Raw genomic sequence first — 25,943 nt, 5'->3', positions numbered from 1 at the left:
CCAATAAAAAAAAAAGCCCTTTGAATAGAATCAATGACATCACACCAGAGGACCAATCAGAATGCGAGGTTTGCTCAGGACACACACACACACACACACACACACACACACACACACACACACACACAGAGAGACGCCAGAGGTTTCCACACAGTTTATTAAAACCTCTCAGGTGACATCATCACTCAGATGACATCATCACTCAGGTGACGTCATCGCTCAGTAAACACCATGACGTCGTCGCAAGCAAAAAAAACTTTTTTAAACAGCAGGAATCGTTGATCCTGATTGGCCGGTTTTAATAAAAAAAAACTACACAAACACGCAAGCATGGTAACAGGTCACACGTCGGTCAGAGAGGTTAAAGGTCAGGAGGATGGGGGGGGGGTTCAGGGGTCCTGGAACAGGGCGGCGTAAAAAGCGGGCTCAGAGCGGCGGCTGCGATAACGAAGGATGATGTTGTTGATCATGTGCTTTCTTCTGACATGGGACGGAGGGGCGGAGTCACTCTCCAACCGGCGCCGCTGGCAGCAGTTGATCACGGTCTCCCTGACCAGGAAACCTGGAGACAGAGAGAGAAACGAGGTCCTTATCCAATCGTGATTAAATATATTATATTATAAGGTTTTTGTTCCGCAATGAAGAAACAGACTTCTTTAACCAAAAACTGATTAAACCTCCAGAGAGACAAACTGTTATTTATTTATAGATGTTTCACCGTCAATCAGACGTACCCAAAGACCTCTTGCTGACCACACTCCCGTTGACCAATGGGACAACCGAACTGAACTTGCTGGTCGTGTTTCCAATGAAACGAATCCGGTAGAGTCCGGTCTTCAGAGGATGGACGAAGATCAGCTGGACGTTTGAAACACTAACAGTGGACAGAAAGACGGACAGTTGTGTTACTAATGAGTCTGAGGCCGTTTGTAAAAGTGCATTAGTGTGTTTCACCTGGTCGGTGTTTCTGTCTTCGTCCCCGACAGCAGGTCAGATAGAGGGAAGTTCTCTGAAAACACAACGTTACAACGTCTCAACGTAACACTACTGAAGTAGTAACTATAATATCAATATGTTTGTTAGTAGTCATACTGTTAATATAAAGCTAGTTACCGATATCCTCGAAGCGTTCGACCCAGACTATCAGGAGTTTAGATTCAGAGCCAACAGACGACAACTCAAAACGAAAAAATTTCATGTCTTCAACTGGAGAAGTCTGGACAAAGAACCGAGAGAAAAGACAGACAGGTCAGAGACTGACAGACAGAAAGAAAAGGGAAAAGGCTTTTATACTGAAGGTCCATACTGGGGGTTCGGGGGCGGAGTCTCTGCTGGGCTCAAAAGGACTCTGCAGGTTGGATGGCACCCCAGTTGGAGGCTCCGCTTCCTCCGGACTCTTCGACAAATCAGCCGCTTTAAATAAAAACGCAATTAACAATTTAATATGTAATAATAATATATTTCCTTATATGGTCTCACCTCTCCTTATATGGTCACACCTCTCCTTATATGGTCACACTTTGTTATGTGGTACCACCTCTCTTTAAATGGTCTCATCTCTCCTCATATGGTCAACACTAACTGACTTTAGTACTTTGATCGTCAGACACTCACTGTGTGATGATGAGGGTACGATGAAGGTGATCTCTGTCAGAGCGTCGGTGTACATCAGGACAAACCTCTCTCCATTAAACACGCCCCCTCCACTGTCTCCTAGCACAGCAGGGAATTCTACAAAACAAAGAAATAACCAATTAAGGATGAAGGAGAACAGAGAAACCACATTTAACCACTTGACCCCTGACAGCGTCCTGTTGTGGAGAAGTGACCAATCAGAGCACTGACCTGAACTGTTGGTGTTAAACCCGCCCTCCTGTCGTAGTCGCCCCACCTCCACCGGCCGACCGAGAGACCACAGGAAGTCCAGGAAGTGAGACTGGACGCTGCAGCTGAACTCCACATTCCTCAGAATCTACAAAGACAAAGTTAAGCAAAGTTCTCTCTTCACAACTTTCAAACGTGTGTCTTTTCCCCGATAGACTCCCCAACAGGTTCAGATATTTAGCATGTTAGATATCTGGAATTTGTCTGCGATGCAAAGGCGAGCCTATCGGTTCGCTCAAACCCTAATTTGCGAGCGCTGAGCCAACGGTGATTTGTCCTCAGATCTGGGGCTCTTTCAATGGAAGTTCAAACAATTGTCGGCGAGTGGAAAATCAGGGCTGATGTTGCATAGTGTGATCTAGACATAAGAGATGAAGCCAGGCCAGGGGAAAAGCTGGTCCTGAGGCATTCACTGGACAGACTCAGGACCACAACACCAACCCAATCAAACCAAATCATCAACCAACAAAAAGGAAACTATATCACATGTTGGAAGCAAATGAATATACAGTAAATTTGACCTCAGCAGCTGTCCTCTGTCCTGCTCTCATGTAAAAGATGAAGGCGGAGTCACAGTTTCTGGATGGCAGCTGGTCCAAACGCCTCAGATCCTCAGAGAAACCCGGAAGTGACGAGTCCAGAGACACCAGCTGAGCTGGGACCCCGCTGGTACCTGGACTCTACAGAGGACAACAAATGAGAGGGAGAAAGGAGAGACAGACGGGTGTGACAACAGACATTTCTAAACGTATCAATAAATCAATCTCCTGCCATGTCCTTGGTACCTTCAAGGTCTCAGGTGTCAGCAGGCCCAGGTGGGACAGGAAGAGTCTCGCTGTCTGGAAGTTTGTAATTGGATGCGGCGGCCTGCAGGTCTTCATGACAACCGAGCGTCCGCTCACCTGCGGCCGAGCCTCCACCTGTCGCTGCCTCTTCAATGCTGCTTGGAGACGGTCCAGTTGCTGCTGCACCTGTCAGAGGAGGAAGAGGAGGAGTTACCTGACTGGTAATTTACCCACACCTGAGCAGGTACTAATTCTTCATAGACAGACAGGTAAAGAAAACCTGTCTGACTTTAATTTAAGTGAAAAGAAGAGGACCTAAACGTGATCCCTGAGGAACACCACTGGTAAAGAAATAAAGGTAAAATGAAGAATCAGCAGGGTATGGATCTGGGTTGGACCAATACGTACCTCCTCAGTAACGGTCTCATGCAGAGCTGGAATACTCAGATCTGCTTTAACTGATGCAACTCTGTCAATGTTTTCAGGAAACAGCTGATGTTTGACACTACATCGTATCCCAGCATCCTCCTGGGCCACATCATGCTGTTCTGGGATCAGAGTTTGCTACAGACGATCAACAGACAAGAAAGATAGAATACTGATCTCAAGCCTGACAAACACACAATGTTTACAAGCTGAAGCATTATAAATTGTTATTGTTGTGTTTTTATTGTATTTGGCCAGTGATGGAAGTGGTCACCTGTGTTTCCGTTCTTCCCTCTCTGGGTTGCAGGTGGAGCTGTAGAGTCCAGGTGTGACATCCTGACGGACCTCTGATCAGCACTGTGAGTGACGGACACGGCGCTGCAGACACACACCATTCAAAACATTAGGATTGTCCTTATATCTAAAAGGATGAGTTGACTGATGGATTAGTTGATCGACAGAAAATAAATCAAAAACAACATCAAGAAACAAAAGTCTGTGTTTCTGTCTATATCTGGTTCAAGATCAGTGAATCAGGACCGACCCTGTTCAGGTCCCTGTGGTTGTTCCAGCATGGCTAAGATGACCGAGCGGTCCACCACAAAATATCGGAAGTTCTTCATACTGCTGTCACTCAAAGTGGAGCGGCCAATCAGAGCGTCCTCACCCAGCAGGCCTCCGAGGGATGGGAAGGCCCCCGAAACCTGCATAACACTGAGATATGAGTAAAGATCAGACTTGTGTTAAGCTAAAATATACTTTTTATCTAACACAAAATGGGCCAAAGATGTGAACACTCTGCTGGTATTACTCAAGTGATTAAGGTAGTGGAGATGAAAAATAGTCAGGTATTCCTTCATTTAATAAATATCAACTTCATTTTAAAACACCTAATACCTTTACACGTGTGTTTGTTTTGCTCACCAGCTCAGCGTGGCCTCTGCAGCTTCCTTCACCCTCAGAGAGGCGGGGTTCAGTTCTTTCGTTTCTTTACACCTCACTTCCTGTTCCTGTCTGGACTTACTGCCCGAAATTCCCAATTCCACTATCTCCAGGACCTCCAATAAACACTCCTAAAAAATTTTTAAAAAACACATAACTACACATATAGCAGTCACCAAAACACACACCACGGTCACCATTTCTGTTCAGCCTCTACACCTCCGACTTCAGCCACAACTCCAGGTCCTGTTATCTGCAGAAGTTCTCCTACTAGTTGAGGTGATGGATTCTGAGAACAGGGGCATTGTACACTCCGTTGTTGAGCGGCGTAAGCTGAACCACCTACAGTCAAAGACTGGCAAAACGAAGTAAACAGTAAAGTTGTTTCCATCCAGGGTGGATGTGGACACTGTGCAGGACTACAAAGACCTGGGAGTACATCTAGACAACAAGCTGGACCGAGCTAAGAACAAGAAGAGCCAGAGCCGACTCTTTCAAGTATCTTCTGTGCTGTGGTACGCTGGTGCAGCAGGGGGAGGATAATCGACGCCAATAGAATCAACAAGATCATCATGAAGGCCAGCGCTGTCCTGGAGGTAAAGCTGGATTCTTTGTTGGTGGTGTCGTCATGGTCAATGACTCTCAGCCTCTCTACCATGGGCTGCTCACTCAAGAGAACTTTCTGCAGTAGACCACCACCACAATGCGCCACAAAACAAAACACCACAAGAAGACCATTTCCCCAGGAAGTGGGTGATTGTCAGGACTGGCCTACCCAATCTGAACCAGAGTGGTGCTTTGTTAACAAAAACCATGTTCAAGAAAAGGGGGCTGTTCATAAGTGTTCTTTCGCATCAGAATCCCATAAGCCGAAGTTCAATGATCAACTTTCTGGTTGTCTCATCAGATCTGCGGCCATTGTCTTGGGCACTTGGGTGAAGAGAGGAGAAGCGCTGACAGCTGATCACTACCTGGTGGTGAGTTGGATCAGTTGGTAGCGGAGGCTGCCGGACAAATGAGTTAAACCCAAAAATGTTGTGAGGGTGAACTAGGAACATCTGACTGAAGGTCTTAAACACCTCCCTCCAGAAAAAATGTGTATACCTTCAGTTACCTGTTGATTAGTTACCTGGCTGTTAGTTACTGGGTAGTTAGTTACTTAGCTGTTGGTTACCTGTTGGTTAGTTAATTAGCTGTTAATTACCTGGCTGTTAGTCACCTGTTGGCTGTTGGTTATACCTGTTGGTTAGTTGCATTGCTGTTAGTTGCATTACTGTTTGTTACCTGGTGGTCGAGCAAGGTGGGGTGTTGCGTTAACCAGACGTTCAGACAGTAGAAAGCAGCGACGATGATGGAGTGCAGATCTCTGGAGTGAAGTGGAGGAGGACGACTGCACTGAAACACGATGTAGCAACAGACTGAAGTGACGGCTCGCCTCCTCTCACTCTCTTCCACGCTCACCTCCACCTGCAGGATGATGACAGAGGGTCACAGTAACATTTACAATTAGTTTAGGGTCTGTGTATGTGTGTGTGTGTGTGTGTGTGTGTGTGTGTGTGTGTGTGTGTGTGTGTGTGTGTGTGTGTGTGTAGGTGTGTGTGTCCACCTTAGCCAGTCCTCCCAGTACTTCCAGTGCAGAGAGACAAACTGCTGAGTCATTCCTCCACTGAGCCGTCAAACGCTGAGTCAACAGATGCACAAACCATACCCACAGGATCCCTGCTGCGTCTGACTGGACGGCTGGTTACCATAGCAACGCAAGCAAGAACGCACAAACACACACACACGCACACACACACACACACACACAATCAGATAGTTGCTCTCAGATTTCCATCACATGACGGTCAATGTTTTAAAATTCCTTCAACCTAAAATCAGTCATCATCAAAATTAACCTCCGGTCCCTCTGGTCCATCTATTTGCACTGGGTCCACTGGTTCCCCCGGTCCATCTGGGTCTACTGGCTCCACCTTGCTGGGACTCAGTCTCCTGGAAACAAAAGTAGATGAAGTGTTTTCATTTTTTCTGAAAAACCACAGTCCTGTTGGCACCACCTGTAGGCTGATTGTTATGAATAATTCAGCCCCAAATATTATCCAGGGATACGTCCAGGCATCCCATAAACACCACATGATGTACCGTGACATGTAACACATCTCACAACAAGAGTATGTGAAAGACAACAAAAGCATGTGCAGTAAAGACCATTTAGAGAATGTGTAATATTAAAACATAAACTTGCAGTATGACATATAGACAGTTATTTTCATGGATGTTGACACAAAATAGGCAGAATAAAAAGGTTAATCGTCAACCTAAAAAGTGACCTAAAACATTAAATATAGTTATTTATTTCTGTTATCTAATTATGTTTATCTGTTCTTAAAATAGAGTTTCAGTAGATGTCAGTATATGTGAGTGGATTCACCTGCTGAGTTTGTCCTGCAGCCTTTATCAGAGCCGAGTCCTGAACGAGGTTCAACATGGCCGCTACACAAAACAGAAATCATTCAGACTGTCTGAGGTCTGAGTGTGTAAACACAGTAGAGTCCGTCAAAATAAAAACAATAAAGTAAGATAGAATAAGAACAGTAGAGTACAATGAACGAATAAATGAATGATCAGGATCTGTAACTGACCGAGGATTATCTGTGTGTTGGAGGTGTCTGTCTCCGTCTGCAGAGCTCCAGTCAGAACACCGATGAGGCGGTGCTTCAGAGACAGGAAGCTACCTCCTGTGACATCATCACCATTGAACCGCCCGTCCAATATCACCTGAAGCCACACACATACACAGCTGACTGCTACTCTCTCTGTGGTTATTATTGGATGTTCTTACTTCATTTGTGAGGTCCAGGTTTGCACAGGTGTGTGTGTTGGTTTTTAACAGGGTGGATAGAAGCTTACCTCTGATCGGACGGATCCAAACTGCAGAGGGAGGGGCAGCATAGTCAGCAGGACCTGGATGGAGGCTCGCCTCAAATCCACCGGACTCACAAAACTCTTAAACCTCAACAGGTCTCTGGAGAAGAAAATTGAGATAGATTAAACTACCCAGCAGCATATAAAGTAATCTGCTCCACCTTTAACAACCACAGAATTAAAGCAAACACATGTATGCATCAATTAATATACAATTTTGAATGCATGACTTTTACTTGTGACGAAGTATTACGGCTTTTACGTAAGTAAAAGATCTGAGACTCATCACCCCAGTGTGGGCTGGAGGTTGTGGACCAGACCAGATCCCGGCCCGGGACGAGAGCTCATTGGTGAAACGAGCCGGTACCCACAGGGTTCTGGGTCCAACTCAGACATGGACTTGCCGGAGCTTGCTGACCCCTGACTGTAAAAATTCCAGCACTACATTTTCTTCTAATTATGTTTTATTAACAAAAAATCACAACCAAATCATAGATGGTTCCTCCCCAGAACCGAGAGACTATAAATCTCAGCAGTCCAGAGTCACCTGGCCCAGGTGAGACTCACTGAGCTTCATCAGACCGGATCAAGCTGTGAGGCCAACAGCAGCAGAACTGTTCTGCAGTACAAGTATTTAAAGAAGCAGTGTCTACAGTAATGATACTAGCATTCACAGCGATTGTGGTATTTGCAGTACTTGTACCTGTCGAGCAGCACTTTCTCCACAGCTGAGATGAAGGAGGGAAGCAGCAGGTTGACTCCTTTTAGGTCACAGCAGAACAGGCAGGTGGAGTTCAGCAGGATGGAGGCCAGAACAGGAGAACACACTTCCTCCGACACCTGCAGACCCTGAAGGAGAACCAGGTAGAACCTGAAGGTTGGACAGAGCAGGGAAGAACACACACAAGTTTTAGATGTCATGAAGTTTATTACAAACTAAAGACAGACAGAACAACAACTGTCACCAGATTGTATAGTAGTACAGAGAGGTCTGCACCTGGAAAAGTGTTAAGACATGTGTACCTGGACAGGTAGACAGACAGGATGTCCTCTGCAGTTTTCTTACAGGTGAAGATCCTGCAGAGTGTCCCGCAGGCCTCGGCTCTACCAGCCGCCCACCTCGCTGACATCACGGTGACATCACCATGACCGGCTGGAGAAGACACAAAGAGAGTTTATCACGTGAATGGTGACAGTAACACTACACAGTGTATGAAGAACCTGTAATGTGTGTCATAGTACTTTGTGCAGTATGTGTAGTACTGTGTGTAGTATGTGTAATTAGAGTACTGACTGGGCAGACCAGAGTCTCTGTTGAACAGAGCAGCATCAAACAGCCAGTCACCAAACAGATGAAGGAGGGAGTCCACGTTACACCTGAGTGGGGAGGGGGAGGGTCTGGGAGAGGAGCACAGAGGGGGTTGGGAGGGCGGAGGATGGGAGGACGACTTCCAGTGATGGGGGGAGGAAGATGCCTGAGAGGAGAGAGGAATAAAGCCCCATAAGTAATATGGCTCAAACATACCAGGACAAGAAGTGTACTTGGACAGGTAAAGAGTCATGTACCAAGGCAGGTAAAGTGTCATGTGCCCGGACAGGTAAAGAGTCATGTGCCTGGACAGGTAAAGAGTTGGATGCCCAGGCAGGTAAAGAGTCATGTGCCCGGACAGGTAAAGAGTCATGTGCCCGGACAGGTAAAGAGTCATGTGCCTGGATTGGTAAAGAGTCATGTGCCTGGACAGGTAAAGAGTTGGATGCCCAGGCAGGTAATGAGTCATGTGCCCGGACAGGTAAAGAGTCATGTGCCCGGACAGGTAATGGGTCATGTACCCGGACAGGTAAAGAGTCATGTGCCTGGACAGGTAAAGAGTTGGATGCCCAGGCAGGTAATGAGTCATGTGCCCGGACAGGTAAAGAGTCATGTGCCCGGACAGGTAATGGGTCATGTACCCGGACAGGTAATGGGTCATGTGCCTGGACAGGTAAAGAGTTGGATGCCCAGGCAGGTAATGAGTCATGTGCCCGGACAGGTAAAGAGTCATGTGCCCGGACAGGTAATGGGTCATGTGCCTGGACAGGTAAAGAGTTGGATGCCCAGGCAGGTAATGAGTCATGCGCTCAAACAGGTAAAGAGTCATGTACCCAGACAAATTAAAGAGTCATGTACCCGGACAGGTAAAGAGTTATGTCACCAGTCAGGTAAAGAGTCATGTACCCAGACAAGTTAAAGAGTCATGTACCCGGACAGGTAAAGAGTTATGTCACCAGTCAGGTAAAGAGTCATGTACCCAGACAAGTTAAAGAGTCATGTACCCGGACAGGTAAAGAGTTATGTCACCAGTCAGGTAAAGAGTCATGTACCCAGACAAGTTAAAGAGTCATGTACCCGGACAGGTAAAGAGTTATGTCACCAGTCAGGTAAAGAGTCATGTACCCAGACAAGTTAAAGAGTCATGTACCCGGACAGGTAAAGAGTTATGTCACCAGTCAGGTAAAGCGTTATGTAAAGAGGCATATAGGGAAAAGGGAGGATATTTTGCAGAGTTTTTAGGAAATACCAAAATTACACAAACAAACACGTCATACCGCAAGAGGTTTGCTCGTTGCCTTTGAAACATTCACAGGTTTCAGTCGTTTGTTGTGTGGAGGGGGGGAGGTGGTGGAGGGAGGAGCGATGGGCAGGCTCAGTATGTTCACCGGGATGGGAGGGGCACTGCCAGAACGAGGTCGAGAGATACCTGAGGACGCCAGAAAATCTGTTTCTACAGATCAAAACCACTAATCAAATCTGGATAGGGAGGCAGGTGTGCGGGGCTTACCGTGGGAAGGGTGGCGGTCTTTGAACGGGCTCCTGGTAACAGCAACACCTGAGAGGGGACGAGGTGGAAAACTGAAAAACCAAATGTCAGACTGAAGGTTCAGTTTTAATCAATGTTATCAATAAAATTAACTTTAATCCAGACATTTGGCCCCAGTGGGTACAACAGAGAGCAGATCAGATCTGGCTCTGGTTCGGCTGTCAGAGGACTCTACTTTGATTATCTTATTGATCGGATTGACCTGATCAGTTTAGGTTAATCTGATTTACCGAGAGAAGGCAACCGGTCTCTGAAATGGATCCTTGTTGTAAGTCCTGGAGAAACATAGCAACAAAAGAATCTGCCACAACTGCAGAAACAACAACAGTGTATGCCAGTGTGTGTGTGTGTGTGTGTGTGTGTGTGTGTGTGTGTGTGTGTGTGTGTGTGTGTGTGTGTGTGTGTGTGTGTGTGTGTGTGTGTGTGTGTGTGTATATGTATATAATATGTGTATACCAGTGTTTGGTAGAAGCTGCTCTGTTGGTTCTTTGTTGACCACAGTCACACCTGTAGAAATACAAGTTACTCAAATAAAAATAACACTTATAGGCTGTGAAATGAAATGATCTGTTTCTCCCTTTATCTCATTATTACTCTTAACATACATCACTTTGAGTGAGTAAACCACAGAACAGTTTGAATGCAGAGATCACAACATAACTGTGATTAAATGTTGACAGTGATGGATTTTATCTCCATTGATATTTGTGGCGAGGAAGTGAAACCAGCGACTACTTGAAAGGAAGGAAATCTATAAGCCGATTATTTGGGACACAAAGTCAGAAAGTCTAAATTAATAAATATGTAAATTACTATTTTCCGCATTTCACATCTTTATGCCAGTTAACGAAATAGCACATTATTGTGAAATTTCATTTTCATATGATGCTTTTCAAATGAATGGTCGTCTAAGTCGCTTGTTAAGCTACTTGCTCTGAGATCTCTGTGAAGACGACTCAAGGTGAGGCAGTGAGATGTTCACAGACATCTCAGTGAGGAACCGACTGCCTGACCCGGGGGTCAGAGGTTAGGTGGCGGTCCGAGGTCAGTGTACCCAGGAAGGCGTCGACCAGCGTGCTGACTCCTCTCATGGCTCTGAAGAAGATGTTTGGCAGCTGATTGTCTCCTCTTGATGCCTCCTCACGGGAGGAAGGAGTCGAACCAACAACCACGAGGCGACTGAGATCCACCGGGTTACTGAAAGGACATTTACTGAAGTTAGAGAGAGATTTAAGAGTATCTAGGGATATATATATATATATATATATATATATATATATATATATATATATATATATATATATATATATATATATATATCTGATAGAGACCTGTCAATCACAACTTAGCCCCGCCCCTAAATCATCCCCTCTTTATGGTCTGTTTGACTCTAAATGGAGCATAATGTACTAAATGAACATCATGCTGTATTGAAGAAGACTGTAAACTAGAGATTGAGACCATAAACTCATGTTTACAATGTTTACTGAGGGAATAAATCAAGAGAGAAGTAGAGTCATTTTAGACTAGACTTCTATACAACCAGAGGAGTCGCCCCCTGATGGACACTAGAGAGAATGCAGCTTTAAGACACTTCAGCATTGGCTTCACTTTTCAGAACCGGAGGTTGCCACCTTGGCTTTACCTGAGCAGGTGCAGGAACCTGAACCAGGTCTGAGGGACTCTGTGTTCGTCCATGTCTTCAGGGATTAGAGCAGCGTCTTCATCTGGAACTTTAAAGTGAGGGAAGGACGGACCAAAGGTCAACAGCAACAACCTGAACAGACAACACAAATATAAACAATGAACGACTGGAAGAAGAGTTCTGGTTTCATCGTGGAGTTTGTACGTTTGTTGGTGTGTTTGTAAACCTGGAGGTCAGGGCGGCTATGACTCGGCTCCATTGCTCCACCACTGCGCCCTGATGTCTGCAGCTGCTCAACATCTGTTGGCCCGTTTGCCACAGAGAGCGAGACGGAAAACACCGAGAGCAAGACAGCAACCAGACCTCAAACAGCACCGCCATCGACAGGTGAGACAGCTGCTCTGACACGCCGCCTGCAGAGACGGAGACAGGTGATCAGCTGAAACTGAACGCTCTTACAACTGTGGAGAGGACTTCAGGAAGACCCCCCTACACTGACCCCCTATTTATTGTTTACAACTTACAGAACACTTGACTTGTATATATGTTTTATTTGTTATTGTAATGTTGGTCATTGGTGCTTTTTATGTACTATTTAGACAAACAGACAGACAGACAGACAGACAGGTTTAAAGATAGAGACAGGTCTATGAGAGAGACACAGGTGCGTGAGAGACCAACGGGTGAGGAGACAATTGGGTGGGGGTCTCAGGCTCACCTGTAGCCAGCATGGTGTGGTTGATGCAGAGCAGGAAGTTCAGCAGAGTCTCCCAGGTGTCTCTGCTCATCACAGCACTGTCTCTGGCCAACAACTGGACTGCACACAACACCTGCTGACAGAGAGACATGTAGACCGGACTCACCTGGTCCGACCTGGGGAGGGGGGACAGGGAAGACACAAGTTAATTTTATGACTACACCATTGGAACCTCCTAATACACCACTGGAGCTTCTTGATGCACCACTGGAACCTCCTAATGCACCACTGGAACCTCCTAAAGCACCACTGGAACCTCTTAATGCACCACTGGAACCTCTTAATGGACCATTGAGATGTCCGTCAGAGGTTCAGTCCAGGTGTGACAGTCTACCTGGACAGGAACAGGCTGTACAGGCTTCGGAGGATCTTCTGGGCGTACAGATTGGGCTCTCTGCTGATTGGAGGAGGGATGGAGTCTCTCGGGGAAACCAGGACCATCAGCCAATCAGTGTAGACGTCTACACAGAGTTTGACGGTGTCACCGTCCAATGGGAGAGTCAAACCGTAACACAGTACCTCCATCGTCCACTTCACCTGAAAAAACAAACTCAACCAATCAGTGTTTTTATCCAGCTGCCGTGCTGTAATTTCAGTTCACACTTACTCTCAGTGTCCAGTTTATTAGGAACACCTGGCTCCAACTAGGTCTAATGGAACAGTCCTGTAATAAATCGTGATCGTTATGTTTGTGTAGATTCACCTGTAGGACTGTTGTGCAGGACGTAGTTTGTTGTGATGTTGAACTGTGTTGTTTCAACACACCTTTTAAGCAGACGCAGACAGGTGTGCAGACTGCAGCTGGCAGTCGAGGCCAGTAAATGATTTCTACCCTCAACTACAATTGTTCATCCAACACTGAACATGATTACATATCAACACCAGAGTGTGTGTTTAAGTTTCCATAGAGGTCATACACACACACACACACACACACACACACACCTGTCTGTCTGTGCGCAGCAGGCTGCGGGTGTCGGGGTTTCCCAGGCCAGCTCTCAGGGATTTCACGACAGCAACAGCAACATCTCTGCCCACCGAGGGCGGGAAACAACTGAGCACACTCACATGGCCCCGCCCACTGGACAGTGATTGGTCCATGGCCTGTCAATCACTGCTCACCTGAGAGACAGACAGGCAGAAATACAGACAGACAGTTTAATAAGTAAACAAGGTTTGTTTTTTTTTGTATTATTTTTCAGTAAGGTTAAAGGATAACTCCAGTGCTTCATTTTCGTTTATTTTCATACAGAACTGAGAAGTGGTCCCTCGAGACCAAGAGGTCTGAACCGGGCTTCTGATGGCGTCGTGTCTTTGCGATCAGCTGAGTCAGCATTGATTGGTTGCTATTTGTAAACATTTCAGCCAAACCACCCCCCCCCCCCAACAAATGTCAACTGACACTTCAACTACCTTCACTGTCTGCATATCACCGACACTTCAACTGCTTTTAACCACTTTGATTCAGACTGAATTAAATCTCAAAAACAGATGGATTCACATTCAATTTTATTCAGAAATCATTCTACCCAGATTGAGATGCATACCGACTTTTCAGTAGGCTGAGGCGCCGTTAAACCCAGTCCAGCTGAAGCACCGTTAAACCCAGTCCAGCTGAGGCACCGTTAAACCCAGTCCAGCTGAGGCACCGTTAAACCCAGTTGAGCTGAGGCACCAGTAAACCCAGTCCAGCTGAAGCACCGTTAAACCCAGTCCAGCTGAAGCACCGTTAAACCCAGTCCAGCTGAGGCACCGTCAAACCCAGTCCAGCTGAGGCACCAGTAAATCCAGTCCTGCTGAGGCACCATCAAACCCATTCCAGCTGAGGCACCGTTAAACCCAGTCCAGCTGAAGCACCGTTAAACCCAGTCCAGCTGAGGCACCAGTAAACCCAGTCCAGCTGAGGCGCCGTTAAACCCAGTCCAGCTGAGGCACCGTTAAACCCAGTCCAGCTGAGGCACCAGCACTAGTGAACTTAATGTTTTAAAAGTGCAGTGTCAGACTGATTTAACGTCTGAATGAAAAGTGTCTTACCTGCACAGGTGAGTCCAGGTGAATGAGCTTCAGGTGAGCTGTCTGTGTTGGCATACGTATGTGTGTGTGTGTGTGTGTGTGTGTGTGTGTGTGTGTGTGTGTGTGTGTGTGTGTGTGTGTGTGTGTGTGTTACTGAACAGTCAGGTCACTCTGAAAGTCAAAACTCTGAACTTGAACTCACCGGCTGCTGCTGCTGCCTTCAGGGTCAGGTGGAAACTTTAGTTCCAGTTTAACAGGAGGGACCTCGGTGTTACCGTTTACAATAAACAGACACTTTAACTGACGGAGTCAACGTGAACCGGTGTCTCGTTCAGTCTGTACTCACAGGACAGAGCCACCGCTTCACATCACAGCAGAAAACTGAGGTTCTTGTTCCGTGTTCCTCGTTGGCCGGTGCCGCGTTCTCTCTGGTCCTCTTGCTGCCGCTACGATGCTAATGTTGCTAACTGTAGGGGACTACAAACATGGAGGCTGCAGATTTAGCCTGGCCTGCACAGAAATGTTCACCAGCCATCACCTCACCATGCATTGGGGGTAAGACGTGTGTGTTCTTGCTCATATCTGCAGCGCAAAGGATTGTGGGTCAGAATAGCCAGAACAACATCCTGGTACTTTTGGCGTACTAAAAAGTATGGTAGTCTGAGTATTGGAACTCACAGATGGGGATCAAACAACCTTTTCTCCGTTTATTTCTCAGTAATTAGAGCTGCAACAATTAGTCGATTACCTGATCGAGAGAAATTAATTTATCTGCAACGACTTTATTAATAGATAGTCGTTACATTTAAAAACATGGACTTTTGATTAATCGATAAATCATAATTTCTCGTTGAAATGAAAACACAAGTCACACAAGATAAACCTTTATTTTCTACCCTCGTCATCACCCTTTATAAAAAAAATAAAATAAAATAAAATCGACCAAAAGAAGTTTCACATTCAAAAAGAAGCAGCGCTCGTCTCCATCGCAACGTGTCACCAGTACAGTCGTGTGAGCTCCAGACTTTCTTTATTGTTATTTCCAGCAAAAATGATCTGGTTGGCAGTGAGAAAAATCAAAATCAAATCAAAGTGCAGCAGCATGAAGAGTCGACACGGAGCGGAGGGTCAGTAGGGTTGTCTCTTAATGAACCTGGTGAACATGGTGAAGGCAGCGATTGGTTTATCGGAGGGAACCATGTGACCAGAACCCTGCAGGAGAAACAGAGGTCAGCTGCACAACTCAAACAATGAACGACTACTCCTTTAAAAAGCTACTCGACAGAGGAGGAAGTCCTCGGCACGTACGACACCCCTGAGGGTCAGCCGACGAAGATGAGAGCGTTTACCTTCACAGTGAGGAAGGCCATGTTGTCAAACTCTTTGACGAAGCCTCCGATCTGCTGACCGTCCTCGTCGTTGTAGAGCCACGGACGCCTCAGGACCTCCACCTGCAAGACGCACCTCGGGGTTAACACACCCAGGAGTTACAGAGTCGATCCAGCGCTGTGTTTAAAATGAAGATCACAGTTACCTGCTGGTTCAGAGACTCGACGAACCACTCGTCCCCCATGAAGTTACAGGCCATGTCCACGTCCCCGTTGTACACCAGGACCCGGTACTTCTGTACAGACAACGCGACATCTTCAACAAGAACATGACCAACACAAGCCCCGCCCACCCGGACACATCTAGTAGTGTCTACTACTGTGAACACACTAAATGCTGTGACGTTGATCACATGATCTTTTTGGTCACTTCCTGTTACCTGATCGTAAACACTTTGCAGGTAGTTTAAAAACACTGAAACTTTGAATGAAGTCTGGTGTACTGGAGAACGTGCCGTGTTCTATGATAAGAGAACAGGTGTGTTGTGTTCACTGACCAGCGCGCCGAGCAGCTTCAGGTACTGTTTCCTGACGTCCAGGTAGAGACGACCGTAGTTCAGATTCACCTCAGAGCTGCAAAAAAAAAAAGAAAAAAAAAAAAAAAGGCAGCGATAAGTTTACAACTTCATTGAAACAACCGAATGACAAACAAGGAGTGTAGTGAGACAGGTGAGCAGGTGTGTAGTGGGACAGGTGTGTGTTCGGTGTTCAGGTGCGTTACCTGCAGATGACCCAGTCCAGGGCCTTGGGGCTGATGTGCAGAGCGGCTTTGACGTACTGGTTGTTCAGGTAGAGGGTGGAGGGGGTGGAGTTAGTGCAGGGGGGGTCCAGACGGACGGACAGGTGTAGAGACGCCAGACCTCGCAACTTCTGCTCACACAGTAAGAGGAGAACCTGGTTTCTATCCATCCGTCAGGTGAAGAAATGTTAACGTTAAGACATCAGCTGATGTTTATACACACCTGGTTCCACAGCTGCGTCCACTGATGGTTGATGAACGAGTTCCCCAGATCTCTGAGCACCAGCTCACCTCGTTCAATACTGACGATCAACAAACAGGAAGTCAACCTCTGTCACCGGTGAGCTCTGTGGTCACACTACACCTGCTGCAGGTGAGCTTCTAGCAGCAGCTACAGAATCCATGTTTAAGATCTGGTGTAAATGTAAAAACAGTAACACGTGTTCCCCCTGATGAGACAAAGGGTCGAAGCTTACCCGAATCTCTGGCGGACTCCGCCTGGACAAGGAGAGTACAGGTTGTAAATGTTCAGTCCCGAAGCGTAGACGATGTCCTGAACCTCAGCGAGCTGCAGAAGAAACGCAACAGCTGAAACAAACTGGTTTAACCTGATTCAGTCCTCCTAAACCAGACTCGGGACCTGGTCCCAAAACTTATAAAACCAGCTTCAGACTGGTCCTAAACCAATAAAACCAGCTTCAGACTTGTCTGAAACCCACAAACCAGCTTCAGACTGGTCTGAAACCAATAAAACCAGCTTCAGACTGGGTCTGAAACCTATAAAACCAGCTTCAGACTGGTCTGAAACATAAAACCAGCTTCAGACTGATCTGAAACATAAAACCAGCTTCAGACTGGTCTGAAACCAATAAAACCAGTTTCAGACTGGGTTTGAAACCTATAAAACCAGCTTCAGACTGGTCCGAAACCTATAAAACCAGCTTCAGACTGGTCTGAAACATATGAAACCAGCTTCAGACTGGCGGTCACCTGGTTTTATCAGACATACTGGTTCAGACCTAGTTTTAACATTAACCAGTAAACCAGACTCACGCTGGCGGAGCAGTTCTTGTTCGGGTTGTTGTAGAAGTTGCACTTCCCGACGCTGCAGCAGAACGTCTGCAGCTCCGTCCACAGTCGACTTCCCAGCAGGCCGTGGTAGTAGGCGAAGTACACCAGAGAGTTATCGTTCATCTCGTAGCTCGACATCCCGTTTCCCACGGCAACGCCCTGCAGGTGAGACAACAGCTAGCGTGACATGGTGGCTAATGTTAGCATCCCACAAAAACAACAACAGTGATCGGACACTTTACACTACAGAGGCAATAATACAGCGTCGCCATCACTCACCTTGTACTGCAGTGTTAGCGTGCAGTACTGCAGTAGTAGCGTGCTGTAGTACTACACGTATAGTACTGCAGTATTAGCATGCAGTACTACAGTATTTGTGTGTACCTGCAGGTTTAGACTGTCGTCCTCCATCACCCTCTCGGCGAGCGTCGGGATGTAGATTCCTCCGTAACTCTCTCCGGTGAGGAAAAGTTCGTTCTTGCTGAACTCTGGAAACAGACGGAAGAACTCCTTCAGAGCCAGGTAGTTGTTCATCGATACCTGAGGAGAAAAACAAACAAACACCTTAACACACCTAACACTGAACACCTGTGAGTCAATCGGGAGCCGGGGTTTCAGGCGCGTCACTGACCTCCGTGTCGTTGGTGACGTAGTTCTTATCGTCAGCGTACGAGAAGCCGACCCCTGCTGGAGACTCCAGGTACAACATGTTGGCAATCTGCTCAGAAACAGTGAACCAATCAGCTTCCATGGATCACAACTAGTATTCCTGAGTCACGTGACGGCATGCAGGTGACTGATATAACCGACCTTGTTCCAGGAGTACTCGTTGTACTGTAGCGTCACTCCGTCATCCTGGACCTGAAACAACAAGAGGTCAGAGTTCAGCAGGTGTCCCTGTGACCTGTGACATCACAGGGACAGGTGGGCGAAGTCAAGAGGTTACCCACCAGGAAGGGTCCGTGTTCCGTCAGCAGTCCGTCCAGAGAGCTGCATCCGGGGCCGCCATTCAACCACAACACCATCGGGTCAGACGGCGGCTTGTTCTGGGACTCCACGAACCTGAAAACAACAACACCACCACCACCACCACAGGTGGACGTTACCACCAACACTCAGGTGAGCTCAAGTGGACGATATGGTCAAGTGACCGTATACCAGGTCAGGTGACGATGGCAACGACGAGTTTCCTCAGATTCATTTTTGTCTCCATGTTGTTTTTTTAAAATCCAGAGTTCTTTGTCTGAGACTGAAACATGGAGTAAAAACGAGGTTGACTCCGAGACCTTAGATAAAATAAAGGGGGTATTGAGACCAGGACCGATCTCGAGTACATTACTGGTTCATAGATAGTCCACCTGAGCTCGTTACAGATCTGGTGTTTTAGGATTCAGGTGGACGGACACAAATCATTTATTTTGGATACTTGTTGAGCTGTAGTGATGCAGAATGTGCCAGGTGCGTTTCAGGTGCGTCTCCGGGTACCGACCAGTAGTGCAGGTGTTTCCCGTCGGCCACACTCAGGTATCCAGAGTACTGCTTGAAGCTCGGCTGTTTCTGCAGACCGGGCAGGTACTTCACCTCGTCTTCAGCCGGAGCGGCGTCATCGCCGCCCAGCAGAGAGAACAGGAAGCAACACAACAACACCACCACCTGCATCTGAAACAGGACAGGAAGTGACATCAACACATGACAGCAGTGACTCAGAATCAGCTTCATCTCTCGTATTAAATACTGAGCTGCAGCATCTAATTAAGAGTTTAAAGATGACGTTCAAAACAGTGAAACTTTATTAAACACATCCATCCGTGACGAAACTCGTGTTTAAATAAACAACGAGCGGTTATTACAGATGTAACTCGTGTGTAACGTGATGTGGGGCCAACATGTACCGATCATGTGTCTCGTGTCGGTACAGCCGGCTGCCAGCATCGATCCACCTGTTAAAACGAGGGTTTTAAAGTGACGTTTGTCGGACAACAGGTGGCAGCACGAGAGCGGGTGCACGACTCGTTTCCTCTTAACGTCATGAGGTTATGAAACCTGCTTAAAAAACACGTAATATTTAAAAACAGTGACGCTTGTGGTCGAGTTTCTATGAGCCGAAAGCATCGCAAGAAGTTACTGATTCACAATATGAGTCGGTCTGGATGCATCACGTGACCCCCTTTACACAGGGAGGAAGTAAAGGTTTAATTTGGGTTTTTTTAAATGAAGTATCGCGTGCAGGAATTAATGAGCTTTTTTTTTTAAACCAGTTATTTTTCTGTCAGAGTGAGTAAATGTACATTACAATACTATTGTACTCTGAGTATTACACGGTCATGCACTGCAGAAGTGGGATCAACGCACCAGGGGGCGCAAACAAAACAACACGTGACGCTAACAGGAAGTAACGTTCGTGGTTGATTTTATAAATTGTGCCGAATTCACCACAACACGTTTGCCATTCAGAATTAGTTTTCCTCGCTTTTAACCTGAAGGTCCAAAAGCCTCCACCGGATGCAGAACTACAGAATGTACCGATTACTGAATGAAGTCTGGCAGACAACACAACGACGACACAGTAGCAGTAGTTTCTCTGTCTGACAGACTGTCTCCCACACAAGGACAGTCAGTTTCATGTGTTTACTGGTCACATGTTTAGATCATGGACTAATCATTATATATATATTATAATAATAAATAAATAAATAAATAAATAACTCCTGAGTTTAGATTCAAGGGTTGTATAAACTAACCCGGAAACAAGCTGGATCGGACTAAACGTCACCAAACACAACAAAGTTCAATGAAAACAAAGCTGAGAGTATTTCAGACACACACACACACACACACACACACACACACACACACACACACACACACACACACACACACACACACACACACACACACACACACACACACACACACACACACACTCACCTCGCCTGTCTGTCTGTCTGGTTTCTCGAGCTGTGGAGTTGATGTGACTGCAGCTGCCGATAATGAAGAATCAGAGCAGGTCACATGACCGCGGACGGTCACATGACTCCCCTCCGCCCACGTGACTGTCTGTTGAACTGACGCGGATGTCGCTGTGTTTTGTTTATTATAAGTTGTTGTAATCATTATGTACAGTCTGCAGACAAATGATATCTGTGGTTGGATTCATTATTATTATTATTGTACACGGATGTTATTTGTGTCTTTTCAAAATAAAAGTCTGCTGGTTTTATTGTAGACTCATAGATCGTGTTGGATTATTATATTTTCTTAATAAATAAAGAATGACATCATGGTTCTGATCCGGAGAACAGTGACTCAGCTGAGTCCTAGATTTGTATTTATGAGGATTTGTTTCTATGACGTCACCGGATCAACTAGAATTAAGCTTTGAATAATTTAAATAATCCACATTTATATTAGATAAACGGAGCCCTCTTTGTCCTGGTCTCTGAGGGACTCAGTCAGACCAGCAGGTGGATCAGGTTAAAGCTTACTTCCTGTTGAACCTTCATGTCCTTATTGTGTTAACGGGGTCCTCTGGACCCTTTCAGTGGGTTCTTAGAGGTGGTTCCACAGTCGACAGTGAGGAACAACCCCCCCCCCCCCCCACACACACACACACACACACACACACACTAAAGGGATTTGGGCTGTTGCTCATTTTATGGATGAAAACTGAATGTTGTTACCTGAGCTCTGTGATGAATTCAACAATACAATTATAATAAAGCAAAACCAGCCTCGAGTTTGATGATTACATTTCCTATTAAAAGTAATTTACCCTGAAAAGAAGAACATATGGAGATGTAAAGGTTGAGAAGTTAGTGAAAAAGACACATTTACACTTCAAGATCCAAAGTGAGATTTAACAACCGACTTCATAAGAGGTTCAACATTGATGAGGTCAAATGTATTTTGAGAAAGTGAAAGTTCAGAACATGTGACTTCTTCATTGTGACTCAGTTTAAGGAACTGAAGACTTCGTCCTCAACGGTGAGGAAGTTCAACATAAATTTAGACACTAAGACTAAAGCTCTGAAGTCACTGAAACATGTTAAAGACAAGAAAGCTCTGAAGTTGTTCTTTATGGCGTCAAATTAATTTAAGAAAGACATTTTATAGATGGATTTTCTTATTCTAGCATCTCTATTTGATTATGATCTCACTCAACTTGAGGCAAAGCACATTTATAATTTGACACTGTATGAATTAAAGCTTTAAACTATTCGGTATATTAATGATGTAATCTGCACTCTGATTGGCTGTTATACTTTAGACTCTTTTATTGAACCGGTCGTCATAGAAACTGAACTGACAGCCAAGTTGAAATCAAACCATCCTGAAGAAACTTTATTTAAAAAAACACAAAACCGAGGATTAAAAAAGAAAAAAAAAAGAGATCTATACAACAAGTGAGCATGAGGAGGCGGGGCTTCCTCAGGGCCGGGGGGGCGGTCTCATGCCAGGAGGAGGCGGTCCTAAAAAACACAAAAAAACAGAACAGAAGCGGTCACATGGCGTGTTCACATTGATTGATTAATGAGGCTGTGATCCGACAGGCCCGGCAAACAACTTACCCCTCATGCCAGGGGGCGGCGGCCTCATGCCCGGGGGGGGCATCCCCATCGGAGCGCCTCGACCCGGAGGCATCCCCATCGGAGGACCCATCGGGGGTCGCATGCCAGGGGGTGGGCCCATCATACCTGCAGGGAGGGGAGGAGAAGGGGGCGTCAGGTCTCAACCGATCAGTACAGAGGAGGAGTCAGGTTCATGACGTCACATGTCCACTCACCAGGAGGCGGGGCTCCTCTGCCCATCGGGGGCGGGGCTCCTCGTCCAGGCGGGTATTGCGTTGGCGCGCCGGCGATACTCGCTCCTGCCGCCGCCGCCGCAACCGTCCCTCTGCCCTGTGGAGTCATCACCTGGAAACACACAGGAAGCCGTCATCACGCGAGCGAGAACACGCACCTGAGCGCAGGGCAGTCGTTGTTGTTGCCGTATTTACCTGCTGCGAAGGACCGCCCACACCTCTGACGGGCCCGGCGAGTCCGGCCGGAGCCTGAGGCATCGGAGCTCCTGCTGGGACGCCGCGACCTGCTGCACGACCCACACCGGGACCACCGGCCACGCCCGCCAACGGGACACGAGCGATGCCGGTCTGGAGGGGAGGGGTTTAACAAACAGTTCAGTAAATATGAAAATTCTGATGACATCACCACAGGTCTGCCTCCTATTGGCTGCAGAGGTCCACTTACATCTTTAGGGGGCGGGCCCTCAACCGTCATAGAGACCAGGTTCTCCCCCCTCAGCAGAACCAGGCCCAGAACCCTCTTCTCTTCTCGCTCCGGCTGCTTGGAGTTCTTTGGCCTGCGGGACGACAAAACAAAAGACATAACAACTCATTCATCAGGGTCCACAGACGGGCCTCATTACCCAGCATGCCTCAGTTACGTCTAACGGCGTACGTCGACATTCAGGTTTTAAAATACTGATTTAACAGGAATGAACAGGGTATAGCAAGAGAGCCCTGGGTCCCAACTACAGACCTGCAGGCCCCCCGTACCGCTCATTCATACAGTTCTCTTTGCTCTAGCGGACCAGAACCAGCGAACCCAAACAGCAATGGCTGCCGAGTTGCATCGCGTGCGTTCAAAAGAAAACCAGAGTCGTGGACCTACTTGATCTTCCTGAACTCATCGCAGTCGCACAGGATCAGGTTCATGTGCTTGTCGAAGGCCTTGAAGGTGCCGATGAAGATCCGGCCGTCCTGCAGGATGCACCTCATCCTGAAGTCAATGTGCTGCAGCATCTTGCTGCTCTTACCCACCGTCTGAGGAGCCAATCAGAGACGGCCGTTAATGTGACATCATAACCACCACCACAGGCTACTCCTACATCAGTTTGTGCATTTATGATATAAATATAATCCTGATTTAAAGTTCTCTTTGGGTCAATAAAACACTGTTATAAAAAGACGATTAATGAAAACAACTTCAAGAAATTCATTTGGGGTCGAAATCAGGTTGTAGAAGTAAATGGACAGACAGAGAGACACAGAGAGAGAGAGAGAGAGAGAGAGAGAGAGAGAGAGAGAGAGAGAGAGAGAGAGAGAGAGAGAGAGAGAGACACACACACACACACACACACACACACACACACACACACACACACGCAGAGAGACAGACTGACACAATTGAATCAAACTAACTATAACAGAGCTTCTTGTTGAGTTTTAATGTTTTGCATCACGCATTGATTCTGTTGGCAAGAAAAACACGTTTTCAAGAATACAAAGAACACAGATGACTGTTAGTCCAGTATTCCTGGTGCTACAAATAGACACGTTGTTGAAGACAACAGGAGACACATTCTACGTGTAGATAAACTCACGTATAGATTACATTCATGTCGACACGTGCGGATAATCGTATCGGATAAACTAGCTTTAAAACAACTCCACGGTTAGCTCGTAGCTTCGTTAGCTTCGTGCAAGAACGTTAGTGCACGTCGGTGTGAACGAACATGAACCGGTAAATGTAACGACGCCGTTAATCTGGTGCTTTGAGACGAGCGTGGGTACTTTTAATTCACGAGAACAACGTAAATGAATCACAACGTCGAGGGGCTAACTTCAGAAGCTAACCGCTAACAAACACCGCGGCCTAACCGGGTAAATTAACGGCTGTTAAGTTAAACACGTTACACAGAAACCCGTTAACGGACCCCACCGGAGAACACGAGATTAAACCGATTACTGGTGTGGTTTCTAATAAACCGAACAACTTCCTGACTCCGCGCGCTGCTGCAGCTCTGTACCGACGTTCAACCGACGTCCATTCAAACTCCCGCTATTATTAAAATAAAACCGCATAATCCGGTATACATTTAAAGACCCACGCGGCGGGCGGCTCGCGGGCAGTCTGCCCTGTAAACACTCACCATGTTTGCGGTTCTGATGGCTCCGATTCACGCCGGATTCACCAAACAAACCCAAAAAAATTTGACCCGCGGAGAAACCGCCAGGCTCGTCTTTATCAGAGATTCACAGGAAGTGACGATCGGTCAGCGGAACTGTTCCTACCCGAACAAAGGACACACGCGCAGTTCCCATCCGGCCTGCAACAACAACCCGAAGCTACAGTTCCGCAGAGTTTTACTTTTCATTGATCCTCGTATTGTTTATATTTATAATTAATAAAAATGAAATAAATACAAATACATATATATATATATATATATATATATATATATACATATATATTTTATTTTTTCTTTTATATATATATATATATTTTTTTTTTTATTTAAATATATATATTTTTTTATATATATTAAAAAATGTATAAATATATATTTATAAAAGTATATCAACTGTATTCCAGAACAAAAACATTTTTCGTGACTTTTCCATGTCAGAAAAAGGAAAACAACATTAACAATAGTAGTTACCACAATATAATTAATATTTCTATAAAATAAATACAACAAACGGGGCTTGTTACAGTAACAACGTTTTCTTTGTTTTTATACATTCATAACTTAAACTCACAAGCGATAGAAATCATCTCAGCTTTAGATAAATTGAGCTAAACATTCATTCATTCATTCTTATTTTGGAGGCTATTAAAATATTAAAATCACAACAGTAAGAAAATATAGAGAAGAAGCAGGGCTGTTAAAAAAAATACATCCCACTGAGAAAATAAAACAATTAGATATAAAACATAACATAAAATAATTTTATCCAAAAAACGTAAAATAAATATATATTAAATAGAAACAGATTAGATCCAAAAAGTCAAAAGTGAAAACAGTAAACAATAAAATAATGTTTTTATTTATTTATCTATTTATCTATTCATTTATTTATTTATTTATTTAGTTGTTTGTTTAGTTGTTTGTTTATTTATTTATAACAGATTTATTGTCAGTGTGTTATAGGTTTATGAAGTGATCAGATAATTGATCACGTCATCGATCCTCTCTGCTGTACGTCATCATCGTCATCGTCATCGTCGTCGTCGTCCGTAGAAGAATTTCCCGTCATCCTGCTGCGGGCCGGTTGCCATGGTAACCCGGTCTCCTGCCGCCGGGCCGCGCGCCGCAGTGAGCAGCAGAGAGACGGAGGAGAGACGGTGAGTCACCGGGACCAGCACCCGGTCAGACGACCGACAAACCGACGGACCAGAAGACACCGACGGACCGTTCGGTTTAGCCCGATATAGCGCGACGACCGCGGGCTGTTTAATGAGGCCGACGATGACGGGCACCGACCGCAGTGTTGCTTCAACCTGAGAGAGACCACGGCGACCTCATCAGCGGCAACCAGACTGTTGCTGCAGTGTTGCTTCCCTCTGACGGAGACGACGCACCTCCAGCAACCAGACCCACCAGCAGCAGCAACATGTAAGGCAACTAACTGCACCTGCAGCAACGAGCAACCAGACCGTTGATGTTTTAATGTCGCTTTAACCTGACAGTGACGACAGCAACTACAGCATCCAGGCCGACAGCAACAG

General features: G+C 46.1%; 3 protein-coding genes across 3 annotated transcripts; all 3 read right to left on the bottom strand.

The window, feature by feature from the left end:
- Positions 1-111: 111 nt before the first annotated feature.
- Positions 112-14,281, bottom strand: ralgapb (Ral GTPase activating protein non-catalytic subunit beta). Its single transcript, XM_068722162.1, has 33 exons — positions 14,257-14,281; positions 13,168-13,344; positions 12,557-12,759; positions 12,184-12,338; positions 11,692-11,878; positions 11,466-11,597; positions 10,875-11,017; positions 10,277-10,327; positions 10,051-10,095; positions 9,782-9,829; positions 9,549-9,700; positions 8,257-8,437; positions 7,986-8,115; positions 7,666-7,833; positions 6,948-7,062; positions 6,680-6,815; positions 6,469-6,530; positions 5,936-6,029; positions 5,644-5,777; positions 5,322-5,504; positions 4,020-4,168; positions 3,640-3,809; positions 3,370-3,473; positions 3,078-3,233; positions 2,670-2,855; positions 2,406-2,564; positions 1,846-1,972; positions 1,615-1,731; positions 1,307-1,413; positions 1,114-1,216; positions 955-1,009; positions 735-874; positions 112-562 (listed from the first exon to the last, which is right to left on the bottom strand). Exons 2-33 carry the CDS (start codon positions 13,321-13,323, stop codon positions 390-392), a joined length of 4,221 nt encoding a protein of 1,406 aa, XP_068578263.1. The 5' UTR covers positions 13,324-13,344; positions 14,257-14,281; the 3' UTR covers positions 112-389.
- An 825-nt stretch (positions 14,282-15,106) lies between these two features.
- ctsa (cathepsin A) lies at positions 15,107-20,566 on the bottom strand. Its single transcript, XM_068722255.1, has 14 exons — positions 20,362-20,566; positions 18,923-19,092; positions 18,384-18,495; positions 18,244-18,294; positions 18,065-18,151; positions 17,824-17,973; positions 17,416-17,598; positions 16,839-16,930; positions 16,586-16,664; positions 16,345-16,493; positions 16,121-16,196; positions 15,770-15,859; positions 15,585-15,686; positions 15,107-15,447 (listed from the first exon to the last, which is right to left on the bottom strand). The coding sequence occupies exons 1-14, from the start codon at positions 20,545-20,547 to the stop codon at positions 15,364-15,366; spliced, it is 1,611 nt and encodes a 536-aa protein (XP_068578356.1). The 5' UTR covers positions 20,548-20,566; the 3' UTR covers positions 15,107-15,363.
- Positions 20,567-21,747: 1,181 nt separating this feature from the next.
- snrpb (small nuclear ribonucleoprotein polypeptides B and B1) lies at positions 21,748-24,494 on the bottom strand. Its single transcript, XM_068722299.1, has 7 exons — positions 24,364-24,494; positions 23,103-23,254; positions 22,680-22,791; positions 22,430-22,582; positions 22,217-22,346; positions 22,002-22,127; positions 21,748-21,902 (listed from the first exon to the last, which is right to left on the bottom strand). The coding sequence occupies exons 1-7, from the start codon at positions 24,364-24,366 to the stop codon at positions 21,862-21,864; spliced, it is 717 nt and encodes a 238-aa protein (XP_068578400.1). The 5' UTR covers positions 24,367-24,494; the 3' UTR covers positions 21,748-21,861.
- Between the last annotated feature and the right edge of the window lie 1,449 nt (positions 24,495-25,943).

This window comes from Cebidichthys violaceus, unplaced genomic scaffold, assembly GCF_023349555.1.
Source record: "Cebidichthys violaceus isolate CVI_PGR_0920_01 unplaced genomic scaffold, fCebVio1.0.p SCAF_29, whole genome shotgun sequence".
Lineage (NCBI taxonomy): Eukaryota > Metazoa > Chordata > Actinopteri > Perciformes > Stichaeidae > Cebidichthys > Cebidichthys violaceus.
Note: the sequence above shows the minus strand (reverse complement) of the source record. Positions and strands in the feature narration are given on the sequence as shown.